The sequence below is a fragment of the Muscardinus avellanarius genome, assembly GCF_963383645.1.
Source record: "Muscardinus avellanarius genome assembly, chromosome: 6".
In the NCBI taxonomy this organism is placed as follows: Eukaryota; Metazoa; Chordata; class Mammalia; order Rodentia; family Gliridae; genus Muscardinus; species Muscardinus avellanarius.
The window spans coordinates 94,000,765-94,021,201 of record NC_137791.1 but is presented as its reverse complement, the minus strand read 5'-3'; the positions used below and the strand labels follow the sequence as shown (position 1 = coordinate 94,021,201).

Genomic DNA, 20,437 nt, shown 5'->3' with positions numbered 1-20,437 from the left:
GGAGATTTGTTGTTAGCGGGGCTCTTAAGCCCCGCTTTTCTCGGTTGCCATCTTCCCCTGGGTGGCCTTTCTAAAGGATAAAGTCTTTCTTCTCAGGAAACACGAGGCTCTTCTTCCGTGACCACTGTGTTGGTGTGTGTGGAGAGCCCGAGCTCGAGTTTAAATAAAAATCCCTTCTGCATTTGCATCAGAACCTCGGCTCCTGGTGGTCATTGGCGGATAACAGACTGGCATTTCATCTCCATACTTCTGAGATGTGGTGCAAGTGCAACTCACAATCCTGCTGAATAAATTAAAAAATCAGTTACAATATAGACTTTTTATTTTGCAGTTCTGGGGATTGAACCCAGAGGCATTCTACCTCTGAGCTACACCCCCAGCCCTATTTATTTATTGTTTATTTTGAAACAGAGTCTCACTGAGGGCCTTAATAAGTAGCTAAGGCTGTCCACAAACCTTGATCCTCCTGTCTCAGCCTCTCAAGTGCTGGAATTACAAGCGAGCACCACCACGCCCAGCTTATTCTTTATTTTTTCTCTTGTCAGGTGGCTCTTCTTGTCTTGGGTGTCATTGCACACAAGCCTGTTTCTTAGGGTTGTGAAAACCATCCTGTGACCATGAAACAAAATGTCTGAGGATAACAATCACCCACTAAGGAGATAAGAAGGATAAAAACCTGTGGAGCCCTTGGTGGAATCACTGAACCACAAACCAAAGTAGGATCTGCTGCCACCAGGTATTTTATCAGGTAGGACAAGTAGCAGATGGTTTTGCCACTCAATCAATTATTAGTGACACTGATACTTGCAGCCAAAGCATCTTCACTCATATTTGGGCCGAATCTCTACAATCTGTGTTAAGAAAAAGAGGAAAAGAGTAAGAAAGAGAACAACAGAGTGGTCATGCTTCCAGTCTGGACCTAGGGAAAAGACTCAGGTCAAGCCCAGGGCATCAAGTATGTTCATGTTTTTGGATAGAACATTCTGAGCAAGTCATATTGGACCTTAGGCTAAAGAACAAGCCTTAGCAAGTGTCTACTCAAAATTACAACTGGATATTGAGAGAACTCTGGAGATATTTTTTTCTTCAGAATGTGTTGACTATTCAAAGAGGGAGTAAAATCTGAAACCAAGGAGCCAGCCCAAAAGTTGGAACCCAGGAGGGGCTTCTCTTGTCCTCCACTGGGGAAACTCATTTACCTTCCATAAAGTACAAAGCCAGGACTCTTCCCTTTCCTTCCCAAGGAAAACTAGTATACCCTACGGAGTGAAGGGTTCTCTCCCCTTTTCAGAAGGAAAAGGGAGAAAGCTGTCCCTCCATGTGAAGTGCCTTAGACCCACAATGTGGGGACTTAATCTCCTGTAGTCCTAAACCTAGTACATGTAGGTAACATCTGGCTCTGGCCATACCTCAGGAGAAATGGTGGTCACTGATGAAAATTAAAGAACCGATCTCTGCTCCAGAAACATCAACTTTGCATTCAGGGTACTATACGTAAATATTGATATTAAGACCTATAAGCCATAAAAACAGCATCATGCATGGTTCTTCCCTGGAGAATATGTGACTTGGGTGCTAAAGAGGCGAATGTGATGGGATACTGCGTTGATATGCGGTGAGTGTGCTCAGAAGACACATTAAGGGAAATATATACATGCCAGTATTCAGCTCCAATCCCATGAAAACATTTCTGAGGGTGCATTTTAATAAGAAAACTGAGAAACTAGAGAGTCTCTACTCAAAAAGTCATGACCAGAGACCATATCACATGCACAAAGATTGAAGAATCCAGGGTACTTATTCTGAAGAGTCATCACATGCACAATTTCTTAGGATTGTTTGGAACAAACTGCTTACGATCATGGACAAGTAGTTTTATCTTCATAAAAGAGGATGTTTTCTAATAAAGAGATTCAGCAATGCAATGAGCTGCTTCAAAAAAGCAGAATTTTCTTGTGGTGCTTGTGCTTGGGTGGCAGCTGTGATGATCAAACACAGGGAGAGTTGCAGAGGATGTCTGTGCTCTAACTAGAAGGCTGGTGCCCTTAAACTTCAAAGAGCTGGCAACTATGTCTTCACAAAGTTAATTGACCTTAATCTGATAATTCTTTTTTGGGTCATTATCCTATACAACTCACTTCCTTGACCATCTGCCAAACTCACAGAGTTGCATTAGCCTCCAGAGTCTAGTCAATACTCTATCGTTTATTTTATGACTTCTGGTAGGTTAGTGAATCCCATTTGTAAAATAGGAACCTCAATACTTCCTACTTCTTAAGGATAGTATAGTGATTAGATGAACTGGTACCTGTGAAGTGTGCACTATGTAAAGCTGTTTTCAAGGAGAACCCAGTGAGCTGTCATTACACTGTGGCTATTAGTTTCTTAGTCTCTTAGCTTTGTTATCTTTATCTATTTTCTTTATTTGGCTACCTGCTCGTCCTTCACATCTGCATTTTCATGGATATGCCTCTTTTTTTCAGCATTTGAGTTTTTTGATATGGTGAGAGGCATTTGACAAATTATATTTTTATACCATTGCCTATATTAAAACTAGTTTTCCAGTGGGGCATGGTGGTGCATGCTTGTGGTTCATGGCCAGCCTCAGCTACTTACACCCTTTGCAACTCAGTGAGATCTTGTTTCAAAATAAAGAATAAAAGAAAAATAGGGCTAGGGATGTAGCTTGGAAGTAGAATGCCCCTGGGTTCCTTCCCCAGTATTGCAAAGACAAAAAACTATTTTCCCAATGCAGTCTATTATTAGTCATCTTACTATCAATTTACAGGAGCTGTATATATAGGAGGCTTATAAGTTGCAGATATCTTCCTGGTTTATTCTTTCTCTTTTGACATGTAAATGTTTATTTTGTTGTTGTTGTTCTGTTCTGTGTTTTAATATAGCGGTGTTTATCAAGTTTTTCACTGATGCAGAGCCTACATTCTTTCTTATCTCTATTCTGTCTTTCTAAAAGGTGATGGAAAGGTGTAATGCTCTTCCCTAGCATTATGAAATGAAAATGTTTACTGCCTTTTCAGACACGTGATGGAAAAGCTCCATCACTGAGATGCTTCAGCATTGTGTTCTCTAAAAGCGATCCTTTCTTGAAAATAATTTCCCACTATCTCTCTGCTAAAGAACAGCTTCTCATAACATCCGATTGCCTACGCAGCTTGAACGTGTCTTGTGGCCAAGTCATTAAGGCACAAGCTCCAGACAGACTGGAACTATCCTAACCACCATGCTTACCTACCAATAAGAATCAGGTTGCCAGCCACGCCATATATCTGTGGCAACAGGAAAATTGATCCCCTGCTGCTCAAAAAAAAAAAAAAAAGGACCTGAATTAGCTGACAGTAACATTGAAATTTTGAAATTTTAGCCCCACCTCCGAGCCAGTCAAGGGAGGCAACTGTTGTATACTGGAGCAGATACTGGGTGAGCATGTTGTCGGAAGGCCCAGTTTATTCAGTTCAGTTCAATTCAATTCACATTTCTTGATCTTCTATTAAGTGCCAGACACCTTGTTTGGGTTAGGGGTATAAAGGAGAACATATTAGGGTTTTTGTTTTGGTCACATAAGGGGATCACAGTCTAATGGGAGATACAGAATATGCAGTGACTAAAGTAGAAACAATATCCAGATTTAGAGAATCTGTTTTTAAAATACAGAAACAGAAAAAGAAAAAAGGACTCTCCATTTTTCTCTAAGCTAAGAAGAAATATCACTTGCACAAACCACATACGTTTCTGCAATTGCACCTACAGCTCCTCATATGACCCAGCTTCCCATTGGCTCCCATCCCTTCCAGCCCCAGCACACGGCAAGTGACTTCCTCATTTTACCGACTTGGGATCTTCAGTCTCTGAAGCTCAAACCTAGACATTTACCTAGATTTCTTCCACTCCTGGGCTCTCAGGGACAGTTCCTTCACTTCACCCCACTCATTATTCCTTTGTGATTTCTCTCCCGTTTCCTTCAGACCTTTATCCCACCACCAGAATAATCACCCACCTCTTGTCCTAGACAGCGTTGTTTTCTGCACCACTCACTGTCCACCATTCTCCCTCTCTACCACCTACATCAATTTTCCCCAACTAATTTCTTCAAGTATTTATTCAGTTTAAAAACATTTAATAATTCTCTATTACATACTGGATAAAAACTAAGCTCTGAGATCCAACAGTTGGTGAGTCTTTGTGACTTCGCTTTTCTCGTCTTGTCATTACCTAGGCCACTCTGCTCCCCCAGCCCCATCAGCCTGCTGTCTTTACAAAAACGGAAGGAAACATTCTCCATTGAAATCTTTCTCATCACATTATCTCCTCTCTTCCTCTTCTCCCCTCCCCAAATCTCTCCCTCTTATTTCTCAAACCTCCAAGATCTAGAAACCTCCAAGTCCTATTTGCCCTGTGAAGCTTTAAGAAGGTATTCCAGTCTTCGTAATATTATTCTTCTTTTCTGAATTCCTGTGACATTCATTCTGTGTCATCAGCTGGTACTTAAACATGTATGTATTAGTTTGGTAGGGCTGCCATAACAAAGTAGCACACATTGCTTAGATAACCAACAGAATGCGTCGTCTCTAAGTTATGGAGACTTCAAACCTGAGGTGCAGGTGCCCTCAGGGTCTGCTCCCGAGGTCAGTCAGAAACCATGAGCCCCACGCTTCTCTCCAGCTTCTGGGGATTTTCTAGCAGTCACCAGTATTCCTGGAAAATGGTGTTCTCTGTATGCCTTCATATTGTCTCACCCCTGCACAGACTCTTTTTCTTTTTCCCTCCTCCTTTGGTACTTGGGACTGAACCCAGAGGTATTATATTTTTGAGGCATACCCCCACCCCACCTTTCTTTAAATTTTGAGAAAGGGCCTTGCTCAGTTGCTGAGTCTGCCTCCGACCTGAGATCCTCCTGTCTTAGCCTCCCAAGTACTGAGCTTACAGGCGTACACCACCATGTTCGACTACAGATCTCTCTCTCTCTCTCTCTCTCTCTCTCTCTCTCTCTCTCTCTCTCTCTCTCTCTCTCTCTCTCTCTCTCTCTCTCTCTCTCTCTCTCTCTCTCTCTCTCTCTCTCCCATAGGGGTTTCTTTTCATAGGGACACCAGTCAGATTGGTCTATGGACCCAACTTACTTCAGTATGACCTCATAATAACTAATTAAATCTGTGATGACCTCATTCCCAAGTAAGGTCACGTTTTGGGATGCTGGAAGTTAGAAATGTATTTATTCATGCCACTGGGAACCCGGAGGCATTCTACCTCCCAGCTACCTTCCCAGCCCCTTTAATTTCCTATGTTAGGGAGAAACACAATCTCCCTGACTCCCTGATTGTCTTGCTGAGTTGCTGAGGCTGGCCTTGAACTTGTGATCCTCCTGTCTCAGTCTTTGAAGTACTGAGATTACAGGTGTGTGCCAACATGGCTGGCAACAAATTTTAAATATGAATTTTAAGGAGCGCACAAGTCAATGCATAACAATATATAAGAAGTCCTAATGCCCAAGGATTTACTTATATAAATTCAACAAAATGCTCTCAATCAAGAAACACAGAAATAGGAAAAGCTACACAATTTGAATAATTTGGGCAGCTATGCTCCCTGTGAAACTGACACGGAAGATGTAGCCCTGCTGTTTACTCAGGTCACATTTACTGCGTCTCTTGGAAAGTGAGCACCTAGACGCTCAGAAGGTGACTTGGGAGTTTAAAGATAGACTTTGATAATATGTGGTATTGACCTCACAGGTGGGCTTCATAATCTCACATCTAAAAGGATGCCATTTATAGTTTGCTAGTTTTCTCCTCTACCATCCTCTTTGTCATACTGCCTTTTAAAAAATTACCCCTTCAAATTATTTATTGTCATTTTTAGAGGATTGAAGGGAGGGAAGAGAGACATTTAGCTTGCCATCTTTAGTTAGAATAATGCACATTTTTAATCTGAAGATTATGGCTTAATCTTGGAAAATTATCAGTTATCAGCTCTTTTTTTATATACTGGGGATTAAACCTTGTAGGGTTATACCTCTGAGCTACACACCTAGCTATTTTTATTTTGATACAGGGTCTCACTAAGTTGTTGAGGCTGGCCTCAAATCTGTGATTCTCCCATTTTGGCCTCCCAAGTACTGAGATTACAGGCGTTTGCCACCACGCCCCAGACAGTTGTCATCTCTTAAAATATTGCTTCTCTGTTGTATTGAGGAGGTAGAAAGGAAATAGGCAGATAGGGAAAAGGCCTTAGTAGAAAAAAGTTAATTTCCTGAGTTTCCTGAGGGGCGACAAATGCCTGACACTCCAAAGGCTCAGAGATAAGGCCAGAGCTTCACAAAGCCATCTGTTTACTAATCAGCAAACCCAGGAGCCCCTCACCAAGCAAGTCTGGCATTCCTGAAAGGAGACCCTTCAAAGGACTTGCAAATACCCTATGCAAATCCTGAGAGCTGCTTCCTGGAATTCCCAAAGTCACCCTAACCAAAAATGGACTTGCAAGCAGTCAGGCCTTTGCCAGTCGGATGGAAAAGAGGGGACTTTCCCGCTCGGGACCCCCTCCCCTTTTGGGGAGCTGTTCTCTCTCTCACAGGTCGTGTTGGCCCTGAGAGAAGGCAGGGTGCATCTGAGGGCACGTAGCTCGGGCAACTCTCGAGTAGTGACCTGAAGGCCTCTGCTGGACATTATGGCTGACCAGGCCCTTAGGGGTGACCTGCACCTCTTTTCTGGCAGATCTCGTGGACTCGGAGAAAGTAGTTTGCAACTGACGGACACTTAGCTCAGGCGACACTCGGGTGACACTTGGGTAGTGACCCTGAAGGCAGCTAATGGACCCCGGAGTTCCGACTACCCCTTTGGGGTGATCGGCCACTTTTCTCTATTCCCTTCTGGCAGATCGCATGGACAGTGGAAGAAAGCAGCCTGCACCTGAAGGCAATTCGGCTTGGGCTACTCTCAAGTATTGTCCTGAAGGCAGCTGCTGGACCCAGAGTTCCAGCCCCTTTGGGGTGTTCAGCCACTTCCCCCCCCCCCATTCCCTGCTGCTTCCAGTAAACCTTTTACTCCCCTTCCTGAGGTCTGCAGGTGTCATTCTTCGCTCACAGTAGACAACAACTCACCAAGAAACCCCCATTTCAGTATCAGTTTTCCATTGCTACTGTAACAAGTCACCACAAATTTAGTAGATGAAAACAAAACAAATTTATGTAGGTCAGAAGTCCAGGAGGGCTCTGCGGCATAAATTAAGGTGACATCAGCTCGGGCTCTTACCCAGCAGTAAGAGTCTAGCGTAGAATCTGTTTCCTAGATCATCCAGGTTGTAAGGAACTCAGTGCCTAAGCTGTAGGGTGAGCTTCAGTTAACAGTGTTGGTTATTTACTGGGAGTCTTAACATGTTGCCCTTTTCAAGTCAGCACATCAGTTCCTTATGTCTTTTCCATCAAGTCCTTCTCACACATCTTTTCTTTTAAAGGTTAATGTGAATATATTGGGACCATGTGTACAATCCATGTGTACAATTCCTATTTTAAGACCTTTTTTTCTTTTGCAGTACTGAACACAGGACCTCTCACAGGCTAGGCAAACTATCTACTGCTGAGCTACATTCCCATTCCTTTTTTGTATTTTATTTTTGGACAGAGTCTTGCTAAATTGCCTAGGCTGGCCTCAAGCTTTTGATCCTCCTGCCTCAGCCTCTCAAGTACCTGGGATTACAGGAATGTACCATTGTGCTTGCCAAAGCCTTTAATCCTTTTTTCTTTCTTTCTTTCTTTTTGGTGGTACTGGGGGTGGAACCCAGAGGCTTTCTACCTCAGGCTATACTCCCAGACCTATTTTATTTTTTATTTGGAAACAGAGTCTCACTAAGTTGCTGAGAGCCTCACTAAGTAGCTGAGGCTGGCTTAGAACCTGTGCAATCCTCCTGTCTCAGCCTCCCCAGTGCAGGGATTACAAGCGTGCACCACCACGCCCGGCCAAAGCCTTTAATCTTAAGTATACCTGCAAAGACCCCCTTGCCACGTCTTAGGCTTCCCAGATTAAAGTGTGAAAGTCTTTGGGGAATCATTTTGCCTACCATAGCTGCTATTCTTTCTAGTGCATTCTTGGAACATCTCAAATCATTACCTATATTTATTAATTGTTTTTCTATATAGTTTATTTTTATTTCTTTGCACTGATATTCAGCTAAATTGTCCAATTCTTTTTAACTGTGGCTAATCTGTCATTTATTCCAGGTAGTTAGTTTTAAAAATTTACTTTTGGTAACTATGTTTGTAATATCTAAGTTTTCTTTCTTTCTTTCTCTCTTTCTTTCTTTCTTTCTTTCTTTTTTTTTGTGGTACTGGGGATGGAACCCAGGGGCCTTCTACCTCTGGGCTACACTCCCAGACCTATTTTATATTTGGAAACAGGGTCTCTTAAGCCAGCTGAGGCTGGCTTTGAACCTGTGTGATCCTCCTGTCTCAGCCTCCCAAGTGCGAGGATTACAAGCGTGCACCACCATGCCCGGCTATCTAAGTTTTCTGATTGGTTTCCTTACATACTTAACAGACTCACCAGTGGGTTTTTGTTTCGTTTTGTTTTGTTTTTGTGGTACTGGGGATGGAACCCAGGGGCATTCTACCTCCAAGCCACACCCCCCAGCCCGAATTTTTATTCTTTAGTTTGAGTCATGGTCTCACTGAGTTGCAGAGGGCTTCACTAAGTAGCTGAGCCTGTCCATGAACCTCGATTCTCCTGTCTCAGCCTCCTGAATGCTGGGATTACAAGCATGTGCCACCACGCCCTGCTACCAGTTTTTGTTTCATTTAATAATTCTTATTCTTCATCATTGGCAATCAGAGAGCTGCAAATCAAAACTACCCTGAGATTTCACCTAACTCCAACTAGAATGGCCATCATTCAAAACACAACAACAAATGCTGGCGAGGATGTGGAGAAGTGGGAACTCTAAGACATTGTTGGTGGGATTGCAAATTAGTGCAACCACTTTGGAAAACAGTATGGAGAATCCTCAGAAGAATGGGAACAAATCTACCATTTGATCCAGCAATACCACTTCTGGGTATCTACCCAAAAGAAACGAAACCAAACTACCAAATTAATGTATGTATATCTATGTTCATAGCTGCACAATTCACCATAGCCAAACTATGGAACCAGCCAAGATGTCCATCAACAGATGAATGGATTACAAAACTGTGGGATATATACACAATGGAATTTTACTCAGCCATTAAAAAAAACCTCAATTACATCATTTTCAGGGAAATGGATGGAACTGGAGGACATTATGCTAAGTGAGATTAGTCAGTCACAAAAAATAAGAAATCAGATGCTTTCCCTAATATGTGAGAGTTAGGGAGAAATGGGTCATAGGAGGAAGTCTAGATGAAAAAGGAAATCCTATAGAGGAGCAAACAAGACAACCTAAACGAGAGGATGGGAGGGGGGAAGAAGGAAATTCTCTAAAACACACAATGTGCTTAAACATATCGAAGTCAACCACTAAGCCAAGCAAGGGAAGGAGGGATGGGGAGGGAATGGGGTAGGAATTGGGTAGGGGCTAAATGGGTGATGTGTACATGTATGTCCACACAAGTTGTTTTACCCCAATATAATGTATGAATATAATGCACCAATCAAAATTTTTTAAAAATTAAACAAATTAATTCTTATTCTAGCTGGATGTGGTGGCACATACTTGTAATCCCAGCATTTGGGAAGTGGAGACTGGAGGACTGTGGTTCATGCTTCAGCTACTTAGTGAGGCCCTTCCAACTCAGTGAGACCCTGTTTCAAAAACAAAAGACTAAAAAATAGCACTGAGGGTATAGCTCAGTGATAGAATGCCTCTGGGTTCCATCCCCAGTATCGCAAAATAATAATAATAATAATAATAATAATAATAATAATAATTCTTATTCTTTTAATAGCACTCATTTCTTCATCCATCTAAATCAGCGGTTTTAAACCGCGGTGATTTTTGCCTCCCAAGGGAAATTCAGAAATGTCTGGAGATGTTTTCGGTTGTCATAACACCCAAGAGTTGGAGGCTGTTACTGGTATCCAGTTCATAGAAGCCAGGAAGGATGCTACACATTCTGTAATAAACAGAACGGGCTTATTCAACAAAGAATTTTCCAGCGCCAAATGTCAAGAGTGCTGAAGTTGAGAAACCCAGATCAAGATCATTTTATACATATTTATTTAAAAGTTTCATCAGACTCATTTCATTCGTGGAGAATTGGTGTTTTGATTGTTAGTTGTCTTCATTCACATTATATTTCTTCATTATTTTGGCGTTTGGGTTTACAGGCTCAAAGAAGATTTATTCCTTTTTTTGTATGATTGTTTTTATTATATCATTCACTTATCCCAGAAGAACATGTTGCAGATAACAAAACCATTGGGCATGCATTTAGCAAATCCCACAACCACACCGAAAAAAAAAGAAAAAAAAAAGGACTAGGCCAGTAGCGATAGTAGTGTCCCTATGTCACAGATGGGGAAAAGGCACAAATACAGACCAACCCTGTGTGGTTTGCCTGTGTCCCCCAAAAGGTCTATGTTGGAAACTTAATCCCTAGTGCAACCGTGTTGGGACGTGAGACTTGGGAGAGGTATTTAGGTCACAGAGGTCCCATCCACAGGAGTCACTCTTATAAATTGATTCTGGGCTACAAGTTTCTTGTGGTTTTTCTCGTTCTGTGAAGCCTCTTGCCACTTTACTACACAGAAAGGAGCCCCTGGCCAGGTGATATTGAGGAGATAGAAAGGGAATAGGCAGATAGGGAAAAGGCCTTGGTAGAAAAAAGTTAATTTCCTGAGTTTCCTGAGGGGCGACAAATGCCTGAAACTCCAAAGGCTCAGAGATAAGAAGGCCAGAGCTTCACAAAGCCATCCTGAGTTTCCTAATCAACAAACCCACTGAGCAAGTCTGGCATTCCTGAAAGGAGACCCTTCAAAGGACTTGCAAATGCCCTATGCAAATTCTTCTTGGAATTTAAAAGTCACCCTAACCAAAAGCGAACTTGCAAGCGGTCAGGCATTGGCCAGTTGAATGGCAAAAGGGGGACTTTCCTGCTCGGGACCCCCTCCCCTTTTGGGGAGCTGTTCTCTCTCTTGCAGGTCAGGTCGTGTTGGCCCTGAGAGAAGGCAGAGTGCATCTGAGGGCACGTACTCGGGCGACTCTCGAGTAGTGACCTGAAGGCCTCTGCTGGACATCATGGCTGGCCAGGCCCCTAGGGGTGACCTGTACTTCTTTTCTGGCAGATGGCGTGGGCTCTGAGAGAAAGTAGTTTGCAACTGATGGACACTTGGCTCGGGCGACACTCGGGTAGTAACCCTGAAGGCAGCTACTGGACCCCGGAGTTCTGACAGCCCCTATGGGGTGTTCGGCCACTTTTCTCTATTCCCTTCTGGCAGATCGCGTGGACTCTGGAAGAAAGCAGCCTGCACCTGAAGGCAATTCGGCTTGGGCTACTCTCAAGTATTGTCCTGAAGGCAGCTGCTGGACCCAGAGTTCCAGCCCCTTTGGGGGTGTTCAGCCACCCTTGCCCCATTCCCTGCTGCTTCCAATAAACCTTTTACTCCCCTTCCTGAGGTCTGCGGGTATCATTCTTCGCTCACTGTAGACAAGAACTCGCCAGGGTTTTCTCTCAAGAAACCCCCGTTTCAATATCACCTTGATGTTGGGTTTCCTAACCTCAGAACGGTGAAAAATAAATTTTTCAGTCTATGGTATTCTATTATAGCAGCACAGAACGAACTGATGGTCCTTCCACAAAGGTCATGTGGCTTGCCAAGGCCAACCGGCGTTACCACCCTAGCAAAGAATAGCAGCTTCTGGCTCAGAGACCCAAGTACACCCTTCAGAAATTGGAGCTCTGTTTAGTTCTTGGATGCTCCTTGCCAGATTTGGAGGCCCAAGCCCCCTGCAGGAAAGTGTCCTTTTTAGTAATCATATGGTGCCCAGTAGAGGGAGGCTCTTCCTTTTTTATTATTATTTCTTCTCTGTGTTGCTCTCTTCTCCCCTATCATCAGGATTGCCTCTGCCAAGAACCAAGTCTCATGAGAGCATTTCGGGGCTCCTGGCACAGGGTGATACTGGAGTCCTGCAGAGCCCACAGAGAGGCTCATTTTCTGTTGTAAAGCTATTTTTGTTCTTCCTGTTTCTTCTTAGTCCTGCAGTTTGCTTCCAGGACTCGCAAAGACAATGTGATATCTGTAATGGGGACGAGGTGAATAGGCGATGATCTTGCAGTTGAGGATTAATCCTAGGCCTAAGACAAGACCCGCGCTCGCATGCTCGCACCCTGCACAGAGCAAGGGCTCCACACCTCTGTCGGCTAAAGAACGTCAAGCCCAGCGCGGCGGAAGTGCGGGGTGGGGGCTGTCCGCCGCGAACGCCGTCCGCCAGGGGGCGCCGTGACCTCGTGCCCGTCGGGCCGCTGCGTTTCCGGGCACCGGGGCACCGTTTCCGCGCACGGTCCGCCGCTGCCGTTACCGGGGCAACCGCGGCGCCTCCTCCGAGTGGGCCCCGAGCGTCTCTCCGCGCCATTTTCAAACTGCTCTAGCGCTGGAGCGGGTGGCTGGAGGGAAAGGAGCCGGCGGCGAGGGAGGCGAGTGCGGAGGGCGATGCGGCCGCGGGCGGAGGGCGCGGCGGGGGCTGCGGTGAGCGCGGGGCGGCGGCGCGGGAGCGGCCTGGGGCGGGAGCCATGGAGGGCGCGGGCCGAGGGCGCGGGCCGAGGGCGGGGTGGATGGATGGTTTGAAATCTAAACGCGCTCTCAGCTATTTGCGAACACGGTCCCCAAAGCGCCTTCGAAAACAGCCCGGAAGGGGCGGGCCAGAACCTCCGGGAGCGGGGTGGCGGCCGCGGGTCTGCGCTCCGCGGCGCTGGCAACTAACGCTGGGGTCGAGAGTGCGGGCCGCCTCCCCGCGGCCCGGGCCCCGCACTGAGGCTTTGGGCCGTGGGGCTGGACACTTTGGGTCCAGCCACAATGTTTCCATCCCAGACCCCGCGGAAGACAGCCCGCCGCCGAGCCCGGTACGGTGCACCGCTTTTGCCCTCCCCGGGAGGATTTTAATCTGTCTCGTGTTTTGTAGCCCTGGCCGTGTTATTTCGATTCGTAGTCTCATCTCCTCTTCCTCCTTCTCAAAGCAGGATGTGAAGAGGAAGTATATCTGGATAACAGCAGTTAACAAAGGGGAAAAGGTTTGCGTGATGTGGGCCTTGTTAGCCTGGCTTGTCAGGTGCATTTCTGATTTCTGACATCTGCGGGGGGTTCCCTAAAGCACTCCTCTGGTTCTCCCCCACCCCGTGTGTGTGTGTGTGTGTGTGTGTGTGTGTGTGTGTGTGTGTGTGTTCCTTTATATAGGGATGATATTATTACTGGTCCTTTATCATAACGGGATGGTTATGAGAAACAACTTTTATATGTATTCACATGCATTACATTAATATTTTATCAATTGTGAAGAACAACAGAGACGTGGTTTTTATTTATAATATGGATCCTATGGCTATGTTTAGTCGGCAAAGGTTTGAAAAGAGCAAAGTTAGCCAGGCATAGGTGGCTCATACCTATAATTCTAGTACCTCGGAGGGCTGAGAGTGTAGCTCAGAGGTAGAATAGCTCTGGGTTCACTCCTTAGTATCATATACATGCCAAGACAAAAAACTCACAAAGTTTTAAAATAAATGATCTTTGGATAACTCCATTTTAAGGCGAATTGACAGAAAAGTTACTTATGAATATCTTGTACTCAGTTAAGATGTATAGCTGTAATACACCAATAAAAATTAAAAATATTTAAAAGACAGATATAAAGCATGTAGAGAGATATTTATATATGTGTTATTTTTAAAAATTGAAGCGAAATGTATATATCTTAAGTGTACATCTGATCTTTGTTTTGTGCGTATGTGTTTATGTCATGCTGGGGATCAAACCCAGGCCTTAGCACATGCTAGGCAAGCACTCAACCACTCTCTACACACTCAGCCCTTAGTTATAAGTACACTTGGAAAGCTTCCATAACTGTATATACCTGTGTAACCACTACCACAGTCAATACTTTCATCATCCTAGACAGTTCTTAACCATTCTAGTCAATTTCCACCTCCCTGGGTGACTGCTATTCTAATTTTTTCCCCATAGTTTAATTTTTTACCTATTCTTGAATTCTAAATAGATCATACAACCCTTTTGACTTCTTTTACTCAAATAATATTTTTAAGATTTATCCATGTTGTGGCTATGTATAGGTAGTTCCTTCCCTTTTATCCTTGAGTAGGATTACAGTTAGCCTGGGCATGGTCCACACCTGAAATCCCAGTAATTGGGAGGCTAATCACCTCAGCAACCTAGCAAGGCCCTCAGCAACCTAGTGGGGCACTTTTCAAAATAGAAATAAAATAGAGGTTTAGCTCGGAAGCAGAACACCTCTGGGTTCAATTCCCAGTATCACATACAGAAAAAAGGGAAAAAATGTGTATATATACACACATGTATACTATAGTTTGCTTATTCTTTTTGCTATTGATGAATAAGTTGTTTCTAGTTTGGGGCTATTATAAATAAGTTCATTTTAAGTTTTTGTGGATATAGTTTTTATTTTCCTTTGTAAATACCTAGGAATAGAATTATAGGGTTATAGGTTAGAAGTATGTCTAATTTTATAGGAAACTGCCAGGATTTTTTTCCAAGATGATTTTTTTTTTTTGTACTGGGAATGGAACCCTTCTACCTCCAGGCTACACTCCCAAACCTATTTTATCTTTTATTTGGAAACAGGGTCTCTTAAGCCAGTGTGGCTGGCTTCGAAGCTGTCTCCACCTCCCAAGCGTGGGGATTACAAGCATGCGCCACCATGCCTGGCCCAAGATGATTTTTAAACTCCTGTCAGCAATGTGTGAGGATTTCATTAGCTCTAAATCTTTGCTGACGTTGGGTTTTGTAAGTCCTAATTGTTCCTCGTGTGGTTTTGATTTGTATTTCTCTGATGACCAGTGTTGGGAGCCCCTTCTCATATGATACTCATCTTCAGGTATCTTTTGCAAGGTGCTTCTTCAAGTCTCTAGTTCAACTTAATTTTAGTTTTAGCCCAAGTAAATTATCTTTCTTTTCTTTTCTTTTTTTATGATATTGAGAATGGAACCCAGAGGTGTTCTACCTCTGATATACACCCCAGCCTTATTATTTTGAAACAACAGGATCTCACTAAGTTGCTGCGGGTTCTCTATATTGCTGAGGTTGGCCTGGAACCTAGGATCTTCCTGTCTCAGGCTCCCAACCAAATACATTTTCTTATTTTTTTTTTTTACTTATTTAATTATAAGAATTAATTTTATATTCCATATAAAATATTTCCTCATTTTATGGTGATCTGGGTTTGCCTTTATATTTTCTTAATGGAGTATTTTGTTGAATAGATGTTTTAAATTTTGATGAACTCCAGCCTATAGATTTTTCTTTTATGTTTACTGCTTAGCTGGGCATGCCTATAATCCCAGTATTTGAGGCCAGGGCAGGAGGATTACAAATTTCTGGCTAGTTTCAACATAGTGAGGCCACCTACAACTTAGTAAGAACCTGTTTCAAAATAAAAAATAAAGGCCGGGCTTGGCGGTGCATGCTTGTAATCCCTGCGCTTGGGAGGCGGAGACAGGAGGATCACTCAGGTTTGAAGCCAGCCTCGCTGGCTCGAGACCCTGTTTCCAAATAAAAATATAAAATAGGTCTGGGAGTGTAGCCCGGAGGTAGAAGGGCTTCCAGGAACCCCAGTACCACCAAAAAAAAGAAAAAATAAATTCAAGCTTGGAGTGTGGCTCAGAAGTAGACTGCTACCTCTGGGTTCAATCCCTAGTGTCTGTCTGTCTGTCTCTGTCTCTCTCTCTCTACCTGTCTGGGGCTCTGATAAATCTTGTTATTTTGGGAAGAATGGGATAGTACAGGGCATTGAAACCAGGGGTATTCTATCACTAAGCTACCTGAGCCTTATTTTATCTTTTATTTTGAAACAAAGTCTTGTTACCTCCTGCTGATCTGGAACCTGTGATCCTCCTGTTTTAGCCTCCCAAATACTGGGATTACAGGCATATGCTACTATACCAGCCTCTTTTAGCATCTTTTATTGTTTCAGTTTGACATTTAAATTTATTACTGGGCATGGTGGCGCATGCTTGTAATCCCCACATTGGGAGGCTGACACAGGAGGATTGCACAGGTTTAAACCAGTCTCGGCTACTTAGCGAGACTCTCAGCAACTTAGTGAGACCCTCTTTCCAAATAAAATGTAAAATAGGCCTGGGAGTATATCTTGGAGGTAGAAAGCCTCTGTGTTCCACCCCCAGTACTACCAAAAAAAAAAAAAAAAAAATTTAGCCGGGCATGGTGGCACACGCAGGACAGGAGGATTGCGTAGGTTCGAAGCCAGCCGAGCTGGCTTAAGAGAGCCTGTTTCCAAATAAAAATAGAAAATAGGTCTGGGAGTGTAGCCCGGAGGTAGAAGGGTTTCCAGGAACCCCAGTACCACCAAAAAAAAAAAAAAAAAAAAATTTTATTAAGAGATACATATTTTAGTGCAACAATATAGAGATAATACATGGTGGATTTAAATCAGTCTAAATATTCCAAAAGATTAACAAAAATAATTGTTTCATATTAAGAGAATCTTCTTTTTGTGAAACATTTTATTTTAAAATGGTTTCTTCCTAAATTACCCAGGCTGGCCTCAAATTCACCATCTTCTGCCTCAGCCTCCTAATACTTGAGATTTCAGGCCCGGGTACTTCTTTTCTTCTTATTGCCAAACAACAATAATAGCTATAAAAATGTAATTTCTTTCTTTCTTTTAGAACGTTAACTTTTGAAGTGAATAAAACTGGTTTTGGAAGTCAAGATGACTACAGCTGCAGAAAGAAAGTATGTTAATATTAGAAAAAGGTTGGATCAATTGGGATACCGCCAGACTCTGACAGTGGAGTGTTTACCTTTGGTAGAAAAACTTTTCAGGTAAACATAGAAATACAGTTCTAAACATATATGATCCTTAATCCATTTATCTAGCTTCTGATTTAATTTCTTTTTTTAAAATTTTTTACTGGTTTATATTCATACAACATATTGGGGTAAAAAACTTGTGTGTACAAACATGTACTCATCGCTGATTTAACCCCTACCCAATTCCCACCCCATTCCCTACCCTTCCCTCCCTCCCTTGCTTGGTTTAGTGATTGACTTCAATATGTTTAAGTACATTGTGTGTGTTAGAGATTTTCCTCTTCCCCCCTCCTTTCTCCTCCTTTAGGTTGTCTTGTTTGCTCCTCTATAGGATTTCCTCTTTCAAGAGTTCCTCCTATGACCCATTTCTCCCTAACTCTCACATATTAGGGAAAGCATCTGATTTCTTATTTTTTGTGACTGACTAATCTCACTTAGCATAATGTCCTCCAGTTCCATCCATTTCCCTGGAAATGACATAATTGAGTTTTTTTTGATGGCTGAGTAAAATTCCATTGTGTACATATCCCACAGTTTTGTAATCCATTCATCTGTTGATGGACATCTTAGCTGGTTCCATAGTTTGGCTATGGTGAATTGTGCAGCTATGAACATAGATACACATGCATTAGTTTGGTAGTTTGGTTTCTTTTCTTTTGGGTAGATAACCAACAGTGGTATTGCTGGATCAAATGGTAGATTTGTTCCCATTCTTCTGAGGATTCTCCATACTGTTTTCCAAAGTGGTTGCACTAATTTGCAATCCCACCAACAGTGTCTTAGAGTTCCCACTTCTCCACATCCTCGCCAGCATCTGTTGTTGTTTGTGTTTTGAATGATGGCCATTCTAGTTGGAGTTAGGTGAAATCTCAGGGTAGTTTTGATTTGCATTTCTCTGATTGCCAGTGATATTGAGCATTTTTTCATGCATTTATTGGCCATTTGAATTTCTTCTTTTGTGAAGTGTCTATTTAGTTCATTTGCCCATTTTGTTATTGGATGCTTTGTTTTCTTAGTGTTGAGTTTCTCGAGTTCTCTGTATATTCTAGATATTAGTCCTCTATCAGTGGTGTAGGTGGTAAAAATCTCCCATTCTGTTGGCTCTCGATTGAGATTCTCGCTAGTTTCCTTTGTTCAACAGAAGCTCTTCAGTTTCATGCAATCCCATGTCTTGATTCTCCTTTTAATTTGTTGTGCCTTTGGGGTCTTGTTGAGGAAATGTTTGTCTGTGCCTATGTGTTGTAGTGTTGGACCTATGCCCTCTTCAAGGAGCTTCAAAGTCTCTGGTTTAATTTCCAAGTCTTTGATCCATCGTGAGTTGACTTTTGTACAGGGTGAAAAAGTGGGATTAACATCCAATTTTCTGCATATGGTTAACCAGTTTTGCCAACACCATTTGTTGAAGAGGCTATCTTTTTTCCAGTGTATGTTTTTGGCTTCTTTGTCAAAAATCAATTGGCTGAAAGTGTGTGGACTTGTTTCCGGGTCTTCTATTCTGCTCCATTGGTCTATATATTTGTTCTTTTGCCAGTACCATGCTGTTTTATTACAATGGCTTTGTAGTATAGTTTAAAGTCAGGTATTGTGATTCCTCCTGCGTGGTTTTGTTGCTGAGAACTACCTTGGCTATTCTGGGATTTTTGTTATTCCAGATAAATTTAAGGACTGATTTTTCTATGTCTGTGAGGAATGATCTTGGTAGTTTAATGGGCATTGCATTAAATCTGTAGATCACTTTTGGGAGGATGGCCATTTTAATGATATTTATTCTGCCAATCCATGAACATGGAAGATCTTTCCATCTTCTAAGATCTTCTTTGATTTCTTTTTTCAGTGTTTTATAATTTTCTTTGTAGAGATCTTTTACCTCCTTGGTCAAGTTTATTCCTAGGTATTTTATTTTCTTGTGGGAGATCCTGAGTGGAAGTGTTTTCTGAATTTCTTTTTCAGTGGATTTATGATTGGTGTACAGGAAAGCTTCTGATTTTTTAAGATTGATTTTTGTATCCAGATACTTTGCTGAATTTGTTGATCAGTTCTATAAGCCTTTTGGTTGAGTTTGTTGGGTTTTCTAAATATAGTATCATGTCATCTGCAAATAGTGAAAGCTTAAGTTCTTCTTTTCCTATTTGTACTCCTTTGATTTCCTTTTCTTGCCTTATTGCTCTGGCTAGTCTCTAGTACTATATTGAAGAGAAGTGGTGATAATGGACATCCTTGTCTCTTTCCAGTTTTTAGGGGGAATTCTTGAAGTTTTTCCCCATTTAATATGATGTTGGCAGTGGGCTTATTGTCGATTGCCTTAATAATGTTGAGATATGTTTCTTCTATTCCAATTTTCTGCAGTGTTTTTATCATAAATGGATGTTGAATTTTATCAAATGCTTTTTCAGTATCTATTGAGATGATCATGTGGTTTTTGTCTTTGATTCTGTTTATATGATGAATTACATGGATTTATTTTTATATATTGAACCAGCCTTGTATCCCTGGGATGAACCCTACCTGGTCATGGTGAATGATTTTCTTTTTTTTTTTTTTTAATTTAATTTTTTATTGGTGCACTGTATTCATACATCATAGTGGGATACATACTTTTGTAGACATACATGCACACAATGCCCAGTCAGCCCCCACCCGATCCCCACCCCATTCTCTCCCTATCCCTCCCTCCCATGCTTGGCTTAGTGGTTGACATCTAGTATTATAGCAATTTATCCAAAATTAAAAATGATAATCTCACATAACAGTTTCATTTGTCTGATACCAAGCTTTTGATGACTTGAAGATAACATTTCAATTTTTCTTTTTGCTTTCTTTCTTACCAGAGAATATTTTTTTCTATTTTTTTAGGTATCATATATTTATATATGATACCTAAAACTATCATATATTTATATATTTATTTTTCAGAAAAAAAGATCTATCCTAAAATGGAATATGGACTCTAGGTACCCACATCGATCTTGAAAAAGAACAAAGCTAGAAGATATATATTTTCTGATTTCAAACCATATAAAGCTACAATAATTGAAACAGTGTAGTACTATTCTAAAGGCAGATATATAAACCATTGGAGTTAAATAAAAGCCTAGAGCTAAATTCTTCCCTATATTGTCAAGTTATTTTTGACAAGGTTTCCACGAACATTTGGTGATGGAAATAATAATCTTTTAACTAAATATTGTTGAAACATAATAATTACATGGAAAAGAATAAAGTTGGACCCTTACCTAATCCCATATACAAATATTAACTCAAAATAGATAAAAGACCTAAATATAAATCTTAAGACTATAAACTTTTAGGAGAAAATCTGGGTCATAAAACCTCACAACATTGAAATTGGCAGTGATTTCTTGGTTATGATTTCAATGGCACAGGCAACAGAAAAGTATACAAACTCCCTAAAAAATAAAAAAAATATTGTATATCCA

The 20,437-nt window shown here is 42.0% G+C and overlaps 1 protein-coding gene across 1 annotated transcript in view; it reads left to right on the top strand.

The window, feature by feature from the left end:
* Positions 1 to 16,884: 16,884 nt before the first annotated feature.
* The window catches only part of CEP135 (centrosomal protein 135), a gene marked incomplete at its 3' end in the record, with an annotated part of 58,311 nt that continues 54,758 nt past the window's right edge, over positions 16,885 to 20,437 (top strand). The window contains exon 1 of the mRNA XM_080698031.1: positions 16,885 to 17,012. Within this exon, the coding sequence (XP_080554157.1) occupies positions 16,900 to 17,012 (113 nt within the window). The 5' untranslated portion in view covers positions 16,885 to 16,899. The remainder of the gene's footprint in view (positions 17,013 to 20,437) is intronic.